At 63.0% G+C, this 20338-nt stretch overlaps 2 protein-coding genes across 2 annotated transcripts in view; one reads left to right on the top strand and one right to left on the bottom strand.

Annotated features, from left to right (window-relative positions):
* SND1 (staphylococcal nuclease and tudor domain containing 1) overlaps positions 1 to 20000 on the top strand; it is a 144919-nt gene extending 124919 nt beyond the window's left edge. Inside the window, exons 17-24 of the mRNA XM_065839275.2 lie at positions 11353 to 11541; positions 12734 to 12875; positions 14965 to 15088; positions 15180 to 15249; positions 16553 to 16666; positions 18389 to 18592; positions 19525 to 19569; positions 19733 to 20000. Coding sequence (XP_065695347.1) covers positions 11353 to 11541; positions 12734 to 12875; positions 14965 to 15088; positions 15180 to 15249; positions 16553 to 16666; positions 18389 to 18592; positions 19525 to 19569; positions 19733 to 19798 — 954 coding nt within the window. The 3' untranslated portion in view covers positions 19799 to 20000. The remainder of the gene's footprint in view (positions 1 to 11352; positions 11542 to 12733; positions 12876 to 14964; positions 15089 to 15179; positions 15250 to 16552; positions 16667 to 18388; positions 18593 to 19524; positions 19570 to 19732) is intronic.
* Positions 628 to 4750, bottom strand: LRRC4 (leucine rich repeat containing 4). Its single transcript, XM_065839303.2, has one exon. It carries the CDS (start codon positions 4252 to 4254, stop codon positions 2308 to 2310), a length of 1947 nt encoding a protein of 648 aa, XP_065695375.1. The 5' UTR covers positions 4255 to 4750; the 3' UTR covers positions 628 to 2307.
* Positions 20001 to 20338: the final 338 nt, after the last annotated feature.

Genomic DNA, 20338 nt, shown 5'->3' with positions numbered 1-20338 from the left:
GTCCCAATGTCCCCACAGAACTGGGGGTCCCAGTGTCCCTGCAGAGCCGGATGTCCCAATGTCCCCACAGAACTGGATGTCCAAATGTCCCCGCAGAGCTCAGGGTCCCAGTATCCCCCCAGAACTGGGGGTCCCAATGTCCCCACAGAACTGGGGGTCCCAATGTCCCTGCAGAGCCGGATGTCCCAATGTCCCCCCAGAACTGGATGTCCAAGTGTCCCCGCAGAGCCGGATGTCCCAATGTCCCCACAGAGCTGGGGCTCCCCGTGTCCCCGCAGAACTGGATGTCCCAATGTCCCCACAGAACTGGGGCTCCTGGTGTCCCCCAACACCCAGGTGTCCCCTCCCCACCGCAGTGCCACCCATGTCCCCGCCACCCCCCGGGTGGGCAGTGGGACCGGCTGCGGGTGATTCATCCCATTCCCCCCCCCGCCTTTTCTGCCCAATCACATTTTTCCATAATTGGGGGGGGGGGAACAGGCCCGACCCCCCCAGGCATCCCCTGGGGGGGCCCATCCCATGATACCGAGGGGGGGGGGCGGGCAGTCCCAACGCTTGGGTACCGGGGGGGGACACACCGCGCCGCCCCCCCCCGCGCCCCGCCGGCTCAACCCCAGGGACACGCCATTACAAATTTTCAACAATATTTATTAAAATACAAAAATACACTTGTTTTCTTCTTTTGTTGTTTGTCTGTGGTGGTTGTTGCTCAGAGTACAGTCAGATCGTTCTGGCGTTTATATAGAGACATATAGATATAGATAGAACTTCTGCATCTCAGCCCCCCCCCCGCACGCTTCCCCCCCCCTCCCCACTTTTAATTCCGATTTCACACCCTCCGGTAAATTCTCTTCTATTTTTTTGTGTGTGTGTAGTTTTTAAAGCTAAAATAAGAAATTAAAGTAGTTTCCAGTGCCCAAGCGGTTGGGGAGGACCCCCCCGCCCCCCCCATGGACCCCCCCACAAGCCACCTCAGATGCTGGTGGCCCCACAGCCCCGTGAGCCCTTAATTTCTCCCCCCCCGCCCCCCCGCCTTCCCCACCCCGTATCCAAGGGGTGGGGGTTTGGGGGGGCCCATCCTTGCACCCACCTGGGGAAGGGAAAAGGAGGGGGGGGATAACACGTCCCCCCCCCCCTCAAAATAAACCCAAAATGGACTGAAAACCGCAGCGTGGTGCTGGGGGGGCTACAATCATGTGTCAGGTCTCCCGGTGGGGGGGGGCCCCAAATCCCCCCCCCCCCCCAGGAGCCTTAGCCCTGTGCCGGCGGTGGACGCCGGGTGCGGCGGATGGGGGCAAAGGGGATGGGGGGCACCCTTTCCTCACCCCCCCACCCAACACCCCGCCCCCCCCAGCACCCACCCGCCTTGAGGGGGGGGCTTTATATTCCCTCCCCCGCTTTTTAATCATTTTGTTGTTAATTTTTTGCTTTAATACATTACAGACGTCCGTCCCCACCCACAGGCTGCACCCCCCCCCAAAAAAAAAATACCCCCCCACCCCCAAAATAAAAAATAATTAATTTCTTTATTGCATTTGGAAGATTTTGGCTCGCGCCGCCGTCCCAGTTCCAGCAGCGCCGGGGGGGCATGGGGTTGGGGGGGCCCTGGGACATGGGGGGTCCCTGGGACACGGTGGGTCCCTGGGACATGGGGGGTCCCTAGGACACAGGGCAGTCCCTGGGACACAGGCGGTCCCTGGGACACACGGGGGGTCCCTGGGGTACAGGGGGGTCCCTGGGACACGAGGGGGTCCCTAGGACACAGGGTGGGTCGCTGGGACACAGGCGGTCCCTGGTACACGGGGGGTCCCTGGGGTACAGGGGGTCCCTGGGACACGGGGGGTCCCTGGGACACACGGGGGGTCCCTGGGACACGGGGGGGGATCCAACCGCATCCTGCCCCCCCCAGCCCCCACGTGCTGCGCCCCCGCTCGCCGCCCCCCGCGCTGTGCCGGGGCCGTTTTGCCGCCGCTCCTCTCTCTGCGATTCCCAATTTTTCTCCTATTTTCTATAGAACTCGCGAGTTATAAAATAGTTTCTTTGTGGGTTTTGTCCCTCTGTTTTTGTTTCGTTTTGTTTAAATTTTAATATAATCTGTTTATCAGCCCATAGATTTAATATATAAGCATGTACAAGAAAAAAGTCTCTCCCCCCGCTCTGTACAAAAGTAGCTGTCTATTCTTTTTCCCCCCCCTTTGTTGATTTTGTTGTGCATTCTATTGCATTTGTTATTGGGTTTTTTTTTTGGGGGGGGGGTGGGGAAATGGGGGAAAAAAGAAGCCCCCCCCCCCAAAAAAAAAATCAAAGTCATATCTGGGTTTCCTGCACTTTCTCCTTGGGGTGGGTCTGAATTATATAGGGGTCGGCGAGGGGGGGGTGCAGCGAGTTCCCCAGGCTGTTCTCGGTCCAGTGGGCCCCGTGCGCCACCTTGTAGGTGTTGTAGTTGATGTGGTCGTGGATGGCGGGCAGCACCACGGCCCCCTCACCTGAGCCGCCGGCCGGAGCTGCCGGCGCCGCCGCGGCCGCGGGCGCCATGTCCTCGTCCACCTGGATGATCTCGACCGTCCGGGCGGCCGTCACGGTGCTGCGCTGCTGGTGCCGCTTGCGGAGCTTGTAGAAGACGATGAGCATGGCGGCGGCCAAGAGCGTCACGGCCACGAAGCAGCCGATGATGATCTTGGTGGTCTTCATCACCTCGTCCAGGCTGGTCTGCGTCTTGTCGCCGGCGTCGGCGGTGGGCACCGCCACCTGCTTGGGCGTGCGCGTGGTCTGGACCAGGACGGTGGTGGTGGTGGTGTAGGCCGGCTGGTAGCCCGTGGAGGTGGTGGGCACGGGCTTGGTGAACTTGGGGGAGATGTCCTCCGGGGAGATCTCGGTGGTCTCCACCGTGACGGTGGTGAAGAAGCTGTAGTTGGAGGTGTTGAGCTCGGCCGTGCTCACGTTGAGGTAGGCCGAGGCGTTGGAGTTCCCCGCCACGTTGGTCACCATGCAGGTGTAGACCCCGGTGTCCGTCAACAAGACGTGGGAGAAGTTCAAGGTGCCGTCGTTGAGGACGGAGATGCGCGGGTGGCTGGACGCGTGGCTCAGCACCGTCCCGTTAGGCAGCAACCACCTAACGGACGACATGGAAGGAGTTCGACACTTGAGCTCGGCCACCCGCCCCTCGGAGATGTTGAGGTCCATGGGGGCGTCCATGATGAAGGGCGCCGAGCACTGGAAGGAGGTCTGGTCCACCTCCACCAGGAACCTGCCCCGCATGTGCAGCGGCGCGTGGCAGCGCCCGCAGCAGGTGGAGTTGGTGGGGATGTACTCCCGCAGCCACCACGACAGCCAGAGGATGTCGCAGTCGCAGTCCCAGGGGTTGTGGTGCAGGTGGAGCTCCACCAGGTACCGCAGCGGGGCGAAGAGGTCGTGGGGCAGGGACGAGAGGTTGTTGTGGGCCAGGTTGAGCTCCACCAGCGCCGTCAGGTCGTCGAAGGCGTTCCGCTCGATCAGGTTGATCTGCGAGTTCATAATCCAGAGTTTTTTGAGGGACTTGAGCCCGTGGAAGGAGCCCGGTTTGATCTCGGGGAAGTTATTGCCCGACATCTCCAGCTCCTCCAGCCCCACCAAGGGCGTCAGGTTGGGCATGTCCTTAATGTTGCACATCCCCAGGTTGAGGTACTTGAGGTTGTACAAGCCCTCGAAAGCCCCCTCGGAGATGTACTCCAGCTTCTTCAGCTCGCCCAGGTCCAGGCGCATGAGCGAGGGCACCCGGTTGAAGGCGTACGAGGGGATGCTCTCGATGGGGTTGTTCCTCAGCCACAGCTCCCGCAGCTTGGACAGGTACTCGAAGGCCCCGCTGGGGATGACGGTCAACCAGTTGTCGAAGAGCTCCAGGGTGTTGAGGCTGGCCAGGCCGTTGAACGCCCCCACCTCGATCTGCCGGATGGCGTTCCTGCCCAGCTGCAGGACCTCCAGGTGGTGCAGGTGCCGGAACGTGTCCGCCTGGATCAGCTGGATGTTGTTCTCCATCAGGTTGAGGTACCGGGTGTTGGAGGGGATGCCGGGGGGCACCTCGGCGAGGCCGCGCCGGGTGCACACCACTTTGCTGAACTGGTTACTGCAGGAGCACACGGAGGGGCAGCTCTGGGGTCCCGGCGAGGCGGCGGTAACGTATAGAATCCACGCGTTGAGGGCCAGGTAGGAGCCCAGGGCAGCTCTCCAGGCGCGGCGGCGGTGGTGGTGACCAGTTACCTGCCACAAGAGCTTCATGATGTGGCACGTTCATCATTCACCATCGTCTGGGGATGTCGGCGTGAAAAGGAGAAACTGGCTCAGGGCCCCCCCCCTCTCCCGGCTCCGACAAGCTGGGCCCGGCTGGCCGGAGGGGGGGGGGGGTCGCGGTGTCGGGGAGGGGGGGGCGCAGGGAAGCGGGGAGGGGTTTTGGAGGAAAAATGAGAATTTAGGTAAAAAATTAAAAAGAAAAAGCGAGGGGGGGGGTTGGAAAGAGGCGCCCGCCCGGCCGGCCGAGCCCCGCGCTCCAGCCCTACCTACCTGGGGGGGCCGCTCCGGGGGGGGCTCAGCGCCGAGCAAAGGGGGGAGCGGGGCTGGGAAAAGGGGGGCGGGGGGGGGGGGGCTCCGAAAAATAAATAAAAATTAAAAAATTAACAAGAAAAGCCAAAATGGCTCCTGGAGGCTGCGGTGCAGGGGTGCGGGCGGGGGGGCGGGCGGGGGGCGGCCCGGCTAAGCGGGGGCCCGGCAGCCCCCCAGCGCCGCCGTTCCCGCCGCTGCCCGCGCCCCGCGCCGCCCCCGCCCCTGCGGCCGCCCCGGCCCGGCCGGCATGGCAGCCCCCCCCCCGGGGAGAAACCCGAGCGGCGGAACCCGGCCGCGGATATCGAAAATTAATTCCAAAAAATAACCGGAAATTTAAAAAAAAAATAAAATAAAAAATGGGAAAATTTTAAAAATCGGAAATTTAAAAAAAAATCGAAAATTAAAAAATGGAAAATTAGAAGAAATCGAAAATTTAAAAAAAAAAGAGAGAAATTAAAACTAAAGGATCGGAAATCGAAATTAAAAAAAAAATCGGAAAAGAAAAAATTAAAAAAAAAAAGGGGGGAAATCGAAACTAAAAACTAAAAAAGGTGAAAAATGAAAAATCGAAAGGAAGAATTCGGGAAATTAAAGAAATCGCGGAAGGAATTATGAAGAATTTAAAGAAAAAAATTTAAATTAAAATTAAAATAAACAAAAAAAGGGGGGGGGTGTCTAGAAAAATAAATAAATAAATAGCGAAAAGCCCCCAAAGGAGAGGAAAAAAACAACCCGCGGAGGGGAAAGGCCAAAGCGGGGGGGTGTCGCGGGGGGGGGGGGGTGAGCTCCGGCACGTCTCTCGGCGGCTCCTCTCGGGGTTGGGTTGCGGGGGGGGGTCCCGTCCCCCCGTTGCCGTGTGTCCGTTGTCCCGCGTTCGTCGGCGCCCGGTGCGGGTGTCGCGTTCAGCGGGCGGGCGGGGGGGCGGTGGCGTCGGTGGCCGTCCCGGGGCCGGCGGGCATCCTCCGGTGCTAACGGGCGCGGGGGCCCCGCGGAGCCCCGCGGCTGCGGGCGGTGCGGGCGGTGCGGGCGGCAGCCGCGCAGGCGGCTCTCGCATCCTTTTGTCCTTCAGCGGAGGCAGCGCGGATGAATCGCTGACGCATCGTGTTGGGAGCCCGGCACCAGCGGGGGATGCTCAGCACCGCCGGCCTGACCCCCCCCAAACCTCCCCAAACCTCCTCCCCCCCACCACCCCGCTCCGCTTTCCCCACCCCCCCCTCCCCCCCGGGCCGCCCCCCCCCCCCCCGGCTCCGGTTTGCCGGTGCGGCGGGGAAGGAGCTATTTTGGGGCTGGTTGCTTTGGGGAGGAAGATGCGGGATGAGCTTCCTCTTCCTCCTCCCTCCTCCTCCTCGTGGCGCTGGGAATATTGGGGAGGGGGGGCTGACCCCCCCACCCCGGAGGAGGGGAGCGCCGCGGGGCGCGGACGGACAGACGGACGGATGGCCGGACGGAGGCGGCGCGGTGCGATCGGAGCGGCTTTAAGGTGATGGGGAGCGGGGGGGGACGCGCGGGTCCGTCCGTGGCTGGTGCCCCAACCCACCCGTGTGTACCACAGAGCCCCCCGTGTCCCCAGCTGAGACCTGACACGAGCTGGGACACGGGGGGGCCGGCTGGGGGGTGGGCGCAGCGATGGGTGCGTTAGTGCTGCCTGGTTTTGGGGTGCGGAGTGGGATCGGGGGGTTGTGCCCCCCCACCATGGAGTCCGCCCCCCCCGCACTGTTTTATCCTCCTCCCGTTGAGCTTCGCCGGGGGCCCCGGAGGAGCCTCGGTTGAGTTTTAATTAATAAAAGAAAACGAGGACGCGGGGGGGTGGGAGGGCAGGATGTGTCCCGGTGGGTCTGTGGTGCTGGGGGGGGTCCCGAGGTCCTGGATTTGGGCCCCCCAGACTGGCAGTGAGGGGATGCTGGGGGATGCCTGGAGAGGAAACCCAGGAGCGTCTTTCCTTGGGGGGGGTAAAATTCCCCCCCCCCATCTGATGTGGATTCTCCGGTGTCTGATAGAAGCCACATCCCTGCCGGAGTGGGGGTCCCTGAGGACCCCGAGCAGGATTTTGGTGTCTGCGGGGGCGGGGGGGGATGTGTCAACAGTACCTGCTGTGCAAGGGAGTTGGGCTGGGACCCCCCCCAAGATCGGGGCTGGGACTCCCCCAGGAATGGGACCGGGACCCCCAGGAGTGGGGCTGAGCCCCCCTTGGGCTCTGGGGGTGAGGATGAGGAGTGGGGCTGGCACAGCCTGGTGTGGACCCCCCCAGCACACCCCGGGGACACAAAGTTGGGGACACAGCTCTGGTGGGCACCTCAGCTTCAGGATGGGGAGCAGGGATTTGTCCCCCCCCCATCCTCTGACTGACCCGTCACCCCACCCCAGGCCCCCGCTCCCCCCGGGGCTGTGCCCACCGGTGGCACCCTGAGCTGTCACCCAAGGTGGCTCAGGAGTGGCCCCTTGGGGACACTGTGTGTGACAGCACCCTGGGACACTCCTGTCCTTGCTCCCTGCCCCATGCCGGGGTCACTGTCCCCATGTTGTTGGCACGTCCCCAGGGGGGCCACTCTGCAGCCCCCCCCCAGTGCTCCCCACTGCCAGGTGTGGCAGTGACATCCCCCAGGTGCCGCAGGACCTGGTGGCCTTATCCACCCCACGAGTGTCCCCCCGTGTCCCCCGCAGCACGAGTCCATCAGTGTTCCGCTCGACCCCTCACCTGTAACCGTGCTGCAGGGGGTGGCACAGGGGACTGGGACACCTTTGCCACCAGCGTGTCACCCCATGATATTTTAGGGTCCCACCACGTGTGCATGGGGTGCTGCACTCATCCGGTGGTGGCACAAGCGTCGCTGGGGACAGGGGTGACCAGGGGCCGCTGGAGGGAGGAGGGAATTTTACAGGTATCTTTAAGCAGCAGCGAAAGGTTCCGCCGGGATTGGTGAGCGTCGGGACGGCAAAACCAGCTCCGCGTCCGGCAGCGCCAAACCCGATTCACCGCGCAGGCGGCTGCGGCGCCATCATTCAATTATCGCAACGTGGCACCCGTACCGCGGCACGAGGACCCGTCCGTCCCCGTCCCGCTCGGCCCAAAACTCGCCGTACCCTCCTCCGGCGCCGTGGTGCTGCCACACGCGGTGCCGGCGTGTACCGTGCCGGCGGCCACAGCGCCCGCCAGCCAAACCCCGTCCTGGGTGAGGGGAAGGGGCTGCGGGAAGATGGGGACCCTCCGCGGTGCCAAACCAGCCGCTCCCCACCGCTCTGGCCGGGCGGGTGCAATTAGCAACCAACCCCTAACGAGGGATCGATGGCGGAGGGCTGCAGCCGGCGGGGGGTCGGTGCGGTGCCGGGAGGCCCCGCGGTGCCGCGGTACCGGGGATCGGTGCTCGGTGGAGGGGCTGGCAGACCAGGGTGACCCCTAGGCGGCTGCGCTCACGGCCCGGCGCAGGGGTCGAGTTTTGGCCGGGGCGTGCGGTGCCGCACCGGCTGCGCCGCGTCCGCTGCCGTGCGGTCCGGCTGCCGCTAGATGGAAACGTGGCTTCGCGCCCGAGGCCACCGCGGATCGGTGCTCCGGGCGGTACGGCCCCACGCGTGCCGGGGCTGCGGGGACACGCCGTGGGGCACCTCCCCTGCCCGCGCCGGGTGCTCTGACCGTGGGGACACATTTTTGGGGTGCTGGAAGCAGCCCAGGAGGGACCCGCTGGGGTCGGGCACGGCTGGAGGGGTCCAGGGTGCTCAGGGGACTCCACGCTCCCTCCTCTTCCTCGCAGGCAGCAGGAGGGCCGGCAGCAGGCAGTGCGGGCAGGGCCGGCAGCAGGCAGTGCAGGCAGTGCGGGCAGTGCAGGCAGTGCGGGCAGCAGAGCCCATCAGCATGCCGGTGCGTGCCTGCGTGCCGGCAGCCTTGGCTCGCCGCCACCCCGCTGCTCTCAAAGGGGCTTTGTGTGCGCGGAAGCTCCGGGACTTGGCCGAACCCCCGCCCCCTGGGTGGACACTTTTGGGGGTGGCCTCTTGCTGGGGTGGGTGGGGGGCGGGAGGACCCGCACCGTGGGCAGGGATCAGGTGCTGCACAGGGCACGACTGGCCCCACTGGCTCCAGCTGCTGCATCTCCTGCCTGCACGGCATCTCCTGCCTGTACTACATCTCCTGCCTGCACGGCATCTCCTGCCTGTACTACATCCCCTATCTGCACAGCATCTCCTGCCTGCACGACATCTCCTGCTTGCACGGCATCTCCTGCCTGCATTGCTTCTCCTGCCTGCATTGCTTCTCCTTCCTGCTCAGCATCTCCTTCCTGCACAGCATCTCCTGCCTGTACTACACCTCCTTCCTGCACAGCATCTCCTGCCTGTGCAGCATCTGCCTGTACTACATCTCCTTCCTGCACGACATCTCCTGCCTGCACAGCATCTCCTGCCTGCATGGCATCTCCTGCCTGTACTACATCTCCTGCCTGCACAGCATCTCCTGCCTGTGCAGCATCCCCTACCTGCTCAGCATCTCCTGCCTGCATTGCTTCTCCTTCCTGCTCAGCATCTCCTGCCTGCACAGCATCTCCTGCCTGCACGGCATCTCCTGCCTGCATTACATCTCCTGCCTGCATTACATCTCCTTCCTGCACAGCATCTCCTGCCTGCATTACATCTCCTGCCTGCACTGCATCTCCTGCCTGTGCATCCCCAAAGTACCATGAGGCCACAAGTCCCTGGACTGGGGACCAGCAGGAGCTCCAGGTGACACCAAGCCTGTCCCCAGTGCCCCCACCCTGCAAACTCCAGGGTTGGGGGGTTTAACTCCCATCACAACCTTAACAAGTGCCACTGGGGGTGTCACCCGTCCCCAGCTCAGAGCAGGACTGGGGGATCTGGGGGTGTCACCCGTCCCCAGCTCAGAGCAGGACAATCTGCAGAGGTCCTGGGTGGTGTCACTGGATTTGGGGACAGACACTGTCCCAGGTGATGAGCGGGGACCCCAAAGGTTGGGGGGCTGTGGCAGTGCCGTGGGGTGATATGCACTGAGGTGCACGCGAGATGTGGGGTGCAGGGTTTGCACACTCCGATTTAATGTGTTTTGCACACTCCGGTTTACTCTGATTTGCACACTCCAGTTTGCACACTCCAGTTTGCTCTCTGGTTTGCACACACTGGTTTGCTCACTGGTTTTGGTTTGCACACTCCAATTTGCACACTCCAGTTTGTACATGCCAGTTTGCACACTCCAGTTTGCACACTCCGGTTTGCTCTCTGGTTTTGGTTTACACACCCCAGTTTGCACACTCCAGTTTGTACATGCCAGTTTACACACTCCGGTTTACTCACTGGTTTGCACACTTCAGTTTGGTCCCTCTGGTTTGCACACTCCAGCTGGCACACTCTGGTTTGCATGCTCCGGTTTGCCGTTACTGGTTTACACACTCCAGCTGGCACACTCTGGTTTGCATGCTCCGGTTTGCCGTTACTGGTTTACACAGTCCAGTTTGCTCTCTGCTTTGCACACTGGTTTACTCACCCCCATTTCCACCCCCCATTTGCACATTCCGCTTTGCTCTCTGGTTTGCACACTCCAGTTTTGTCTCCAGTTTGCTCTCGCTGGTTTACACACCCCCGTTTGCACACTCTGGTTTGCACACTCCAGTTTGCTCTCTGATTTGCACACTTCGGTTTGCTCTGGGTGCCCAGGAAGCAGAGTTAGGTGCTGTGGAGCAAAGCTGGGTGCCCAGGAACAGATCTGGGTGCCCATGGATCAGAGTTGGGTGCCCAGGAGCAGATCTGGGTGCCCAGGAGCAGTCTTGGGTGCCCAAGAGCAGAGTTGGGTGCCCAGGAGCAGATCTGGGTGCCCAGGAGCAGAGTTGGGTGCCCAAGAGCAGATCTGGGTGCCCAGGAGCAGAGTTGGGTGCCCAGGAGCAGAGTTGGGTGCTGTGCATTGAATCTGGGTGCCCAGGAGCAGAGTTGGGTGCCCAGGAGCAGATCTGGGTGCCCAGGAGCAGAGTTGGGTGCCCAGAAGCAGAGTTGGGTGCTGTGCATTGGATCTGGGTGCCCAGGAGCAGAGTTGGGTGCCCAGAAGCAGAGTTGGGTGCTGTGCATTGGATCTGGGTGCCCAGGAGCAGAGTTGGGTGCCCAGGAGCAGAGTTGGGTGCTGTGCATTGAATCTGGGTGCCCATGGATCAGAGTTGGGTGCCCAAGAGCAGAGTTGGGTGCCCAGGAGCAGATCTTGGTGCTCAGAAGCAGAGTTGGGTGCCCAGGAGCAGATCTGGGTGCCCAGGAGCAGAGTTGGGTGCCCAGAAGCAGAGTTGGGTGCTGTGCATTGGATCTGGGTGCCCAGGAGCAGAGTTGGGTGCCCAGAAGCAGAGTTGGGTGCTGTGCATTGGATCTGGGTGCCCAGGAGCAGAGTTGGGTGCCCAGGAGCAGAGTTGGGTGCCCAAGAGCAGATCTGGGTGCTCATGGATCAGAGTTGGGTGGCAAAGAGCAGATCTGGGTGCCCAGGAGCAGATCTGGGTGCCCAAGAGCAGAGTTGGGTGCCCAGGACCAGAGTTGGGTGCCCATGGACCAGAGTTGGGTGCCAGGGATGACACCGTGGGGACCCTGCCAGCCTGTCCCCATGCTGGGTGGCTTTTGGCCGGGCCGTGCCCAGGACACATCCACCCGCCCGTGCAAACTCCATCACCTCCAGATGTTCATTGGTGATGACGTTGGAGCAGCCGAGAGGAAGACGAGCGATTTGAGGGGGACGATGACACCGGGGTGGGACGGGCAGCCGTGGTTGGGGGCGCAGGGGGCTGAGGTGTCCCCGTTGGGTCCCCACAGGTTGAGGTGGAGGTGGAGAGCATGGACAAGGCCGGGAACTTCATCGGGTGGCTGCACGTGGACGGGCTGAACCTGTCGGTGGCCCTGGTGGAACAGGCCCTCTCCAAGGTCCACTTCACCGCCGAGCGCAGCCCCTACTACAAGGCGCTGGTGGCTGCCGAGGAGGGCGCCAAGCAGAGGAAGGAGAAGGTGAGGGGGGACAGGGGCGTCACCGCCCCAAGGGGTGACCCCACCTCAAGGGATGTCCCCATGCCCAGAGATGACCCCACCCTGGGGGGTGTCACCGTGCCCAGAGATGTCTCCATCCCAAGGGATGTCACCATTCCATGTCCTCATACCAAGAGACGTCCCCATGACAAGGGATGTCACCACCTCAAGAGATGTCCTCATGCCCAGAGATGTCCCCACCCTGGGGGGTGTCACCATTCCATGTCCTCATGCCAAGAGACATCCCCATGGCAATGGATGTCACCACCAGAAGGGGTGTCCCTACCCCAAGAAATGTCCTCATACCAAGAGGTGTCCTCATGTCAAAAAGTGACCCCATCCCAAGGGGTGTCACCACCCCAAGGAATGCCCTCATGCCAAGAGATGTCCCCACTCCAAGGGATGTCACCATCACTAAGAATGTCCCCACCCCAAGGGATATCCTCATGCCCAGAGGTGTCTCCATCCCAAGGGATGTCACCATGTCCCCATGCCAAGACATGTCCCCATGCCCAGAGATGTCCCCACCCCAAGGGATCTTCCCCTCCCAAGAGATGTCACCGCCCTAAGGGATGTCACCACCCCAGGAGATGTCCTTACCCCAGGAGATGTCCCTACCCCAGGAGATGTCCCCATCCCAAGGGGTGTCCCTATCACAAAGGATGTCCCACCCCAAGGGATATCCCCATGCCCAGAGGTGTCTCCATCCCAAGGGATGTCACCCTGTCCCCAAGCCAAGACTTGTCCCCATGCCCAGAGATGTCTCCATCCCAAGGGATGTCACCATGTCACCATGCCCAGAGGTGTCCCCACCCCAAGGGATCTTCCCCTCCCAAAAAATGTCACAACCCTAAGGGATGTCACCACTCTAAGCGTTGTCTCCACCCCAGGAGATGTCCCCATCCCAAGGGATGTCCCCATCACAAAGGATGTCCCCATCCCAAGGGGTGTCCCAATCACAAAGGATGTCCCCACCTCAAGGGATGTCCCCATGCCCAGAGATGTCACCCCCTCAAGGGATGTCCCCACCCCAAGACTCCTGACACCAGTGCACTGGGGCCCAGCGATGCTCCAGCTGCTGGGTGCCACCATCCCCTCAGTCCCCGTCACTTGCCGGTGGCATGCAGCATGGCCGTGATGTCCCCAACCCCCGTGTGTGTCCCCACGATGGCAGGTGTGGTCCCACCACGAGGAGGCGCCGGCGGAGGAGGTGACACCGGTGCTGGAGGAGAAGGAACGTTCAGCCAACTACAAGCCCGTCTTTGTCACCGAGATCACCGACGAGCTGCACTTCTACGTGCAGGACGTGGAGACGGGTGCGGGGACAGCTGGGGTGGCCCCCACCCACGGGGCACACCCGGGATGGGGGGATATTTGGGTGGGAGGAGGATTTGTGTGTTTGGTGGGTGAGCGATGGAGGTGGGTGCTGCATCTGAGTGCTGCTTTGGGTGCTGGATGTGGGATTTGGGTGCTGGATGTGAGTGCTGCTTTGGGTGCTGGATGTGGGATTTGGGTGCTGGATGTGAGTGCTGCTTTTGGGTGCTGGATGTGGGATTTGGGTGCTGGATGTGAGTGCTGCTTTGGGTGCTGGATGTGGGATTTGGGTGCTGGATGTGGGATTTGGGTGCTGGTTGTGAGTGCTGCTTTGGGTGCTGGATGTGGGATTTGGGTGCTGGTTGTGAGTGCTGCTTTGGGTGCTGGATGTGGGATTTGGGTGCCAAATTCAGGTGCAGTATTTGGGTGCTGGATGTGGGATTTGGGTGCTGGATGTGAGTGCTGCTTTGGGTGCTGGATGTGGGATTTGGGTGCTGGATGTGAGTGCTGCTTTTGGGTGCTGGATGTGGGATTTGGGTGCTGGATTTGAGTGCTGCTTTTGGGTGCTGGATGTGGGATTTGGGTGCCGGATTCAGGTGCTAACGTGGGTGCTCTGTTTGGGTGCTGGATGTGGATGCCAGATGCGGGTGCTGGATTTGGGTGCTGATGCGGGTGCTCTGCTTGGATGCTGGATGTGGGTACTGTATTCAGGTGCTGGCACAGGTGCAGGATTTGGGTGCTGTATTCGGGATGCGGGTGCTGGATTTGGGTGCTGATGTAGGCACTAGATTCGGGATGTGGGTGCTGTATGTGGGTGCTGGATTTGGTGTGTGGATGCTGGGTTTGGGTGCTGGATTGAGGATGTGGGTGCTCTACTTGGGTACTGTATGCGGGTGCTGGATTTGGGATGTGGGTGCTGGGTTTGGGATGTGGGTGCTGATTCAGGATGTGGATGCTGGATTTGGGTGCCGAGGTGGGTGCTGATGTGGGTGCTGGATTCGGGATGTGAGTGCTGTACTCGGGTGCTGGATTTGGGTGCTTGTACTGGGGCCGTGGGTGCTGTGTGGGTGCTGTACTCGGGCTGTGGGTGCAGTACTGGGGCTGTGGGTGCTGTGTGGGTACCGTACTGGGGCCATGGGTGCTGTGTGGGTGCTGTACTGGAGCCGTGGGTGCCATGTGGGTGCTGTACTCGGGCTGTGGGTGCAATACTGGGGCTGTGGGTGCTGTATGGGTGCCGTACTGGGGCCATGGGTGCTGTGTGGGTGCTGTACTGGGGCTGTGGGTGCAGTACTGGGGCTGTGGGTGCTGTATGGGTGCCGTACTGGGGCCATGGGTGCTGTGTGGGTGCTGTACTCGGGCTGTGGGTGCAGTACTGGGGCTGTGGGTGCTGTGTGGGTGCTGTACTCGGGCTGAGGGTGCTGTATGGGTGCTGTACTGGGGCCGTGGGTGCCATGTGGGTGCTGTACTGGGGCTGTGGGTGCCGTACTGGGGCTGTGGGTGCTGTGTGGGTGCTGTATGGGTGCTGTACTCAGGATGTGGGTGCTGTGCTGGGGCTGTGGGTGCTGTGTGGGTGCTGTGTGGGTACCGTACTGGGGCCATGGGTGCTGTGTGGGTGCTGTACTCGGGCTGTGGGTGCTGTATGGGTGCTGTACTGGGGCCGTGGGTGCCATGTGGGTGCTGTACTCAGGATGTGGGTGCTGTACTGGGGCCGTGGGTGCCATGTGGGTGCTGTACTGGGGCTGTGGGTGCCGTACTGGGGCTGTGGGTGCTGTGTGGGTGCTGTATGGGTGCTGTACTCAGGATGTGGGTGCTGTGCTGGGGCTGTGGGTGCTGTGTGGGTGCTGTGTGGGTACCGTACTGGGGCCATGGGTGCTGTGTGGGTGCTGTACTCGGGCTGTGGGTGCTGTATGGGTGCTGTACTGGGGCCGTGGGTGCCATGTGGGTGCCGTACTCAGGATGTGGGTGCTGTGTGGGTGCTGTACTGGGGCTGTGGGTGCTGTGTGGGTGCTGTGCTGGGGCTGTGGGTGCTGTAGTGGGGCTGTGGGTGCAGCGGGTGCTGTTTGGCGCTGACGTGCCGGCCGTGCCCCGCAGGCGCGCAGCTGGAGAAGCTGATGGAGAACCTGCGCGCCGAGGTGGGCGCCCACCCCCCCGGGGAGGGCTCCTACGCCCCGCGCCGCGGGGACTTCTGCATCGCCAAGTTCGTCGACGGAGAGTGGTGAGGAGGGTGGGGGTCCCGCCGCCCTGCATGGGAGGGGCCTGGGGGGGTGCACCCCCACCCCACCCACCCCACCCGTCCCGCCCTGCAGGTACCGCGCCCGGGTGGAGAAGGTGGAGTCGCCCAGCAAAGTCCACATCTTCTACATTGACTATGGCAACGTGAGTGCCCAGCACCCTTGGGTGCCCCCGAGCCAGCGCCCACGAGCTCAGCACGGGACTCCCAGCACCTTTGGGTGCCCCCAGTGCTCAGCACCTCTGGGTGTCCCTTCACCCCACCACCCTTGGGTGCTTCCAACCCAGCACCCTTGGGTGCCCCGAGCCAGCACCCACGAGCTCATCATGGGGCTCCAAGCACCTTTGGGTGCCCCCAGTGCCCAGCACAGGGGCTCCCAGCACCTCTGGGTGTCCCTTCGCCCCAACACCCTTGGGTGCCTTCGACCCAGCACCCTTCGGTATCCCTCAACCCCAACACCCTTGGGTGCCCCCAAGCCAGCACCCACGAGCTAATCATGGGGCTCTCAGCACCTTTGGGTGCCCCTAGGGCCCAGCACAGGGGCTCCCAGCACCTCTGGGTGTCCCTTCACCCCAACACCCTTGGGTGCCTCCAACCCAACACCCTTGGGGTATCCCCCAACACCCTTGGGGTATCCCCCAACCCCAACACCCTTGGGTATCCCCCAACCCCAGCACCCTTGGGTGCCCCCGAACCAGCACCGACGAGCTCAGCACGGGGCTCCCAGCACCTTTGGGTACCCCAACCCAGCACCTTTGGGTGCCCCCAGTGCCCATCACAGGGGCTCCCAGCACCTCTGGGTGTCCCTTCAGCCCAGCACCCTTGGGTGCCTCCAGCCCAACACCCTTGGGTACCCCCCAACCCCAGCACCCTTGGGTGCCCCCAAATCCCGAGCATCCAGGAGCCCATCATGGGGTGTCCCCCAACTCCAGCAACCAGGAGTCAACCATGTAGTCTCCAGCACCCTTGGGTGCCCCCAATCCAGCACCCTTGGGTCCTCTCCCAACCGCTGCACCCAGGCACCCATCTCAGGATGCCCAGCACCCTTGGGTGCCCCAAACCCCATTCCCAGGAGCCCATCATGAGGTTCCCAGCACCCTTTGATGTCCCCCAACCCCAGCACCCTTGGGTGCTCCCTGTGACCCAAGCACCCTTGGGTGCCCCTGGACCACAACATCTAGGAGCCCATTACAGTGTGCCCAGCATCCTTGGGTGCCCCCTAACCCCAGCACCTTTGGGTACCCCCTGTGACCCAAGCACCCTGGGGTGCCCCCTAACCCCAGCACCTTTGGGTGCCCCCCATGACTCGAGCACCCTTGGGTGCCCCTGGACCACAGCCTCTGGGAGCCCATTACAGTGTACCCAGCACCCTTGAGTACCCCCCAACCCCAGCACCTTTGGGTACCTCCAGCACCCTTGGGTGACCCCAGCACCCTTGGGTGCCCCCAGAAGGAGACGCTCCCCGCCACGCGCCTGGCGGCGCTGCCCCCGGCGTTCAGCACCCGCGTGCTGCCGGCACAGGCCACCGAGTACCGGTTCGCATTCATCCAGGTGCCCCAGGACGTGAGTACCAGACTGGGAGGGACTGGGAGGGACTGGGAGGTGATGGGGACACGGGGAAGTGATGGGGGGATGCTGGGGGGTGTCCAGGGGTGCTTGGGTGGGTTTGTGGGGGGCAAGGGGGGATTCCAGAGAGTTACTGGGGTGTTTGGGGCATCCAGGGGGCTACTGGGGGTTTTGGGGGGTCTGAGGGAGGAGTGGGGATGCTTGGGAGCATCTGAAGTTTGGGATGGGGGGGTTCCATGGGACATCCCTGGGGGCAGCAGGAGAATCTGGGGGGGCTTGGGGGGGGTCCCCAGGGTCCCCTGGGTGTGACAGGAGGACTCGGTGGACAGCGGGAGGGGGAACAGCAAGGACTGGGGGTGTTTTGGGGGTGCTGGGGAGGTTCAGGGGTTGACACCCATGGCTGACATAGGAGAAGGACACAGTGGACAGCGTGGTGGGGACATCCGGAACAGCCAGGACTGGGGGCTCTGGGGGGGGCTTGGGGGAGTTCCGGGGAGTTTTGGGGTGCTGGAGGGGGTCGTTCTAGGAAGGTGACACTCATGGGTGACACAGGAGAAGGACTCAGTGGACAGCATGGTGGGGCCATCCAGAACAACAAGTGCTGGGGGGAGCTGGGGGCTCTGGGGGGGCTTGGGGGAGTTCCAGGGGGTTTTGGGGTGCTGGGGTGTGGTTCAGGGGGTTGACACCCATGGCTGACACAGGAGGACACAGTGGACAGCGTGGTGGGGACATCCAGAACAGCCAGGACTGGGGAAACTAGGGGCTCTGGGGGGACTTGGGGGAGTTCCAGGGGGTTTTGGGGTGCTGGGGGTGGTTCCAGGAAGGTGACACCCATGGGTGACACAGGAGGAGGACACAATGGACAGCATGGTGGGGACATCCAGAACAGTCAGGGCTGGGGGCTCTGGGGGGGCTTAGGGGAGTTCCGGGGGGTTTTGGGGTGCTGGGGGTGGTTCCAGGAAGGTGACACCCATGGGTGACACAGGAGGAGGACACAGTGGACAGCGTGGTGGGGACATCCAGAATAACAAGTGCTGGGGAGAGCTGGGGGCTCTGGGGGGGCTTGGGGGAGTTCCAGTGGGTTTTGGGGTGCTGGGGGTTGGTTCCAGGAAGGTGACACCCATGGGTGACACAGGAGGAGGACACAGTGGACAGCGTGGTGGGGACATCCAGAACAGACAGGGCTGGGGAAGCTGGGGGCACTGGGGGGGCTTGGGGGAGTTCCAGGGATTCCAGGGGGTTTTGGGGTGCTGGGGGTGGTTCCAGGAAGGTGACAGTCATGGGTGACACAGGAGGAGGACACAGTGAACAGTGTGGTGGGGCCATCCAGAACAGCCAGGGCTGGGGGCTTTCGGGGGGCTTAGGGGAGTTCCGTGGGGTTTTGGGGTGCTGGGGGGTGGTTCAAGGGGTTGACACCCATGGGTGACACAGGAGGAGGACACAGTGGACAGCGTGGTGGGGACATCCAGAACAGCCAGGACTGGGGGAACTGGGGGGCTTAGGGGAGTTCCGTGGGGTTTTGGGGTGCTGGGGGGGTGGTTCAGGGGGTTGACACCCATGGGTGACACAGGAGGAGGACACAGTGGACAGCGTGGTGGGGACATCCAGAACAGACAGGGCTGGGGGGACTGGGAGAGATTTTGGGGTGCTGGGGGGTCCGGGGGTGTTTGGGGATTTCAGGGGTGCAGGGGGTGGGGGTGACAGCCATGGGTGCGGCAGGAGGAGGCGCAGGCGGACGCGGTGGACAGCGTGGTGCGGGACATCCAGAACAGCCAGTGCCTGCTGAACGTGGAGCACGGGGGCCCCCCCTGTCCCCACGTCACCCTCCAGTTCAGTGACACCCACAGCGACGTGGGGCTGGGGCTGGTGCGCGAGGGGCTGGTCATGGTGGAGCCGCGCCCCGAGCGGCACTTCCAGAAACTGGTGCGTACTGGGGGCACTGGGAGGGGTGCTGAGGGCACCGGGGAGGGGTCTCGGGGGTGCTGGGTGCTACTGAGAGGTAATGTGGGGCATTGGGGGGAGATGGGGGGGACTGAGGTGCTGGGGGAGGTACTGGGAGGTACTGGGGGATACTGGGAGATACTGGGGGATACTGGGAGGGTGACGAGGAGGTGCTGGGGGTGACTGGGAGGCACTGGGGGTGGTGGACTGTGATGTGCTGGGGCTTGCTGGGGGGGATACTGGGAGGTGCTGGGGGATACTGGGGAGGTAATAAGGATGTGCTGGGGGATACTGGGAGGCACTGGGGGATACTGGGAGGTGCTGGGGGATACTGGGGAGGTGATAAGGATGTGCTGGGGGATACTGGGAGGTACTGGGGGATACAGGGGGGGTGATGAGGAGGTGCTGAGGGTGACTGGGAGGTGCTGGGCGATATTGGGAGGCACCGGGGGATACTGGGAGGTGCTGGGGGATACTGGGGAGGTGATAAGGATGTGCTGGGAGATACTGGGAGGTACTGGGGGATACTGGGAGGTGCTGGGGGATACTGGGGAGGTGATAAGGATGTGCTGGGGGATACTGGGAGGTGCTGGGGGATACTGGGAGCTACTGGGGGGTTGATGGGGAGATGCTGGAGGGGCCAGGGAGGCACTGGGGGGACAGACTGGGAAGTGCTGAAGCTTGACCAAGGGGGACTGGGAGTTCTGGGGTTACTGGGAGGTACTGGGGGCGCTGTAAGGTGCTGGGGGCTGCTGGGGGAGACTGGGCAGGGGTGGGGGCACACTGGGGGGTGCTGGGAGCTGCTGGGGGTGCTGGGGGGGGGGTGGGAGTTGCTGGGGGGTGCCCTGTACCCCCTAAACCCCCCCAGGAGGGCAGGGGAGGGGACAGAGGTTGACCCCCGTGTCCCCCCCCAGATCACAGAGTACCTGAACGCACAGGAGGCGGCAAAGAGCGCCCGGGTGAGTGGGGGGCACAGGGGTGCCCCATGGAGCCCCCTTGTCCCGGGGGGGGCGCTGGATGCACCCCCGCCCATCTCTGGGTGACACTGGCCGTACCCCCTCCATACCGGGGTGCTGCTGGCTGTGCCCCCCGGGTGACACCCCCGTCCCCCCTCTCTTCCAGCTGAACCTGTGGCGTTACGGTGATTTCCGCGCGGACGACGCCGACGAGTTCGGTTACAGCCGCTGAGGGACCCCCCGCGCCCCCAAAATCCTCCTCCCCGCCCCCCATCCCACCCCATCCCTGGGGGCAGCCGGGGGGGTCGCGGGGCTCCATGCCCGAGATGCTGGGGTGGGGGGACCCCCCTGCCCCCCCGCAGCCAGCGCCGCCCCCCTGGCCCCCCCAGTCTGTATTTAAAGCTTCGGAGGCCAAATAAACGTAGTCAAGCGTCGCGACGTGATGGTGTCACCCCCCCGGCTCCATGCTGGTGTCACCCCCCCGGCTCCATGCTGGTGTCACCCCCCTGGCTCCATGCTGGTGTCACCCCCCCGGCTCCATGCTGGTGTCACCCTAGGATCCACCCACGGACCCCAAACCTGGGCCTCAAACCCGGGTGCCGCGCATGGACCCCCAACCCCAGGACCCACCCATGGGTCCTACCCACAGACCCCCCAAACCTGGGACCCCACACTGGATGCCAAACCCAGACTTCAAACCTGGACCTCAACCCTGGCTCCCAACTGAGGACCCCAACCCCATGTCCCAGACCTGGACCCCAAACCTGGGACC

This window comes from Patagioenas fasciata, chromosome 1 (assembly GCF_037038585.1).
Source record: "Patagioenas fasciata isolate bPatFas1 chromosome 1, bPatFas1.hap1, whole genome shotgun sequence".
NCBI classification, from domain to species: domain Eukaryota; kingdom Metazoa; phylum Chordata; class Aves; order Columbiformes; family Columbidae; genus Patagioenas; species Patagioenas fasciata.
This window is presented reverse-complemented; position numbering and strand designations above follow the sequence as displayed.